Source organism: Primulina eburnea, chromosome 7 (genome assembly GCF_022965805.1).
Source record: "Primulina eburnea isolate SZY01 chromosome 7, ASM2296580v1, whole genome shotgun sequence".
Lineage (NCBI taxonomy): Eukaryota > Viridiplantae > Streptophyta > Magnoliopsida > Lamiales > Gesneriaceae > Primulina > Primulina eburnea.
In genome coordinates, this window is record NC_133107.1 from 11,133,988 (window position 1) to 11,136,523 (window position 2,536).

Consider the following 2,536-nt stretch of genomic DNA (forward strand, 5'->3'; position numbering starts at 1 on the left):
TATTGCAATCATTTATGCCGTAACCTAGCCCAGTTCTATCTCCGGCTGGTTTCTACATTTCATGTATCTTATCAAGAGAAGCAGAGGACTTGTTCCACATGTTGATGGTACTTAATAACCGTTTGTTTTCTTTTAATGTAGCATGGAACACTCTTCGTAAATCATCATTCTCAGCTGCTATCAGACTTAGCTTGACTTTCAAACTTTCAACCTCTTTGTGCTGCGAACAGCTGGAGAGAGTTAATTTGTTTTTCAAGTCTTCCTTTTCTGCATCAGCTTCATTGAATTTCATATATAGTCCTTTGAACTCATTTACCATGTCGTGAAGTGCTGTAACAAGATCTTCTCGTGTAAATTCTTTAGAATTAAAATCAAATACCATTTCATCAGTGGCTTCTTGATCTTCCTTGGCCATAAGACATTCGACTCTTTCGTCTCCACTTTCACTCGAAGATTCTTCAGAAGAAGACTTTTCTGACTCTGTTTCAGCCCATTTGCCTTTGTCTTCTTCTGCAACTAAAACTTTCTGATTCTTTTTCTTGATGAATTTCTTGTCGTTTTTGAATCGTCTTCTATTCTCCTGTTTCTTTTCATCCTTCTTTGGCTTATTGCATTCTGCAATAAAATGTCCCTTCTTTCCACAGTTAAAACAACCTTGATCATCCTCAGTATGGTCCTTTTGAAAATAAGGTTTATTCATTTGAGATTGATTTTTGCGCATAAATTTACCAATTTTTTTAACAAACAGAGACATGCCTTCATTGCTTAGTTGCTCAGCCGATTTCTTACTTGTGGACTCTTCGACCGGAAGAGTCACTGTAGCCGCTGCCAAGGCCTTTGTTTGTTGGGTTGTGGACGGCTCTTCTTCGGTTCGTATCCCGAGCTCAAATTCATATGCTTTAAGATCAGCAAATAGATCATGGAGTTCCAGTTTGTTTAGATCTTTGGATTCTCGCATGGCTATAGTTTTCACATCCTATTCTCTGGGAAGAGCTCTCATGACCTTTAAAGCAATTTCTCTGTTGGAGTACTCTTTTCCAAGTGAGGTGAGTTGGATGATAATGCTGCTGCATCGCTCATCAAATTCTGCAAGAGTTTCTCCTGGCTTTATCTTTGCATTGTCGAATTTTTGAATAGCCACTGTCAGTTTGTTTTCTTTGATCTGATCATTTCCTTCGCACAATTGAGTGAGTTTTTCACATATTTCTTTTGCAGTGGTGCAGGTCTTGATTTTGGCGAACATGTTCTTATCCAGAGTCTTATAGAGAATATCTTTTGCAACGTTGTCTAAGTTTGCTTTCTTTTTATCTTCAGCGGTCATTCAGATCTGTGCTTCTCTATCATTTGAGGAGCACCTTCAGTTACACCAACAGCTGTGTTTGCTTTCATTATCTTCATTGGTCCATCAGTAATTACAAACCACATATCGTCATCATGTGCTGCTAGATGTGCCTGCATGCGAATTTTCCAATCATCATAGTCTTCTTTGGAGAACATAGGGATTTTATTGAAAGATTCCATATGATTCAAGAGATATCAATGTTTGAGAAGATCCTGCTCTGATACCAATTGTTAGGATCGAGAAAGAGTTAAGAGGGGGGGTGAATGAACTCTTTCACATTTTCTTATTTAAAATGTATTTTCAACCGTTTTTAGGCGGTTCGAAAAACTCCTTTCTCAAACGGTCGAAAGAGGTGGACCACTAAAGTGTGCGGAAGACGGTTCACTTCCTTTTGACAGATATTTCTTAAAGATTTGACAATCTAAACAACAAGGATATGAATAACAGATAGCAGTTTGCACAAGATAAGAGACACAGTATTTTTATGGATGTTCGGAGATTGAATACTCCTACGTCACCCATTCTTCCTTTGGTAGGAAGGATTCCACTAAAAGACTTTGACTTTACAAATCGTTTGTAACAGCCCAATCCAATCAGGACTTATTCCATTGCCTGTTTTGGAACTCCTAGTGATCACTTTACACTTCTGGATTTTTAAGAACCCTTAGTTCACCAGACTTCCAAACTTTAATCAAATAACCACAGGTTATTGATAGAACAGTAGATTGTTTTGGTAGCACGAAAAGATCCTTAAATGATAAAATATGTGTCTGTGGAGCTGCGTGCAAAAGAGCGATAATGGAAAATGTAGACTGTGAAAGCGCTCAAAGATCTCTATGAAGGCAAGCTGAGAAACTTTTTCAATCGATGTTAGAGTTGTGTAGCTTGCTTGTGAATAACTTGCATTCCTCCCAGAAGATATAGCTAAAAGATCTAACGGTCAGAAAGTACTGTTAACGTAAACATGAGCTCCTGAAACAGATAAGTCGCTTTCATATTTATGAGCAATAAATGTCCGCATTTAGTCTTCCTTTTTCTTATCATAAATTTGAGGCTCTTTACTTGAGGTTTTCTTCTTTAGGCGACTGTGCATATATCATCAGATCATGAAAACTGTCTCTGAACTTCCTTTCTGGGAAGGAGAGATAAATGCACATCTTCCTTGGAATCGATGTGAGATTGTTGACTTCAAGG

General features: G+C 37.9%; 1 protein-coding gene across 1 annotated transcript; it reads right to left on the reverse strand.

Moving 5' to 3' along the window:
• Positions 1-976: 976 nt before the first annotated feature.
• On the reverse strand, positions 977-1,321 carry LOC140835689 (uncharacterized). The gene has a single exon (XM_073201091.1). It carries the CDS (start codon positions 1,319-1,321, stop codon positions 977-979), a length of 345 nt encoding a protein of 114 aa, XP_073057192.1.
• Between the last annotated feature and the right edge of the window lie 1,215 nt (positions 1,322-2,536).

Excerpts from the sequence above, each read along its gene's own strand:
- LOC140835689 (XM_073201091.1), bottom strand. The coding sequence starts at position 1,321 with ATGACCGCTGAAGATAAAAAGAAAGCAAACTTAGACAACGTTGCAAAA.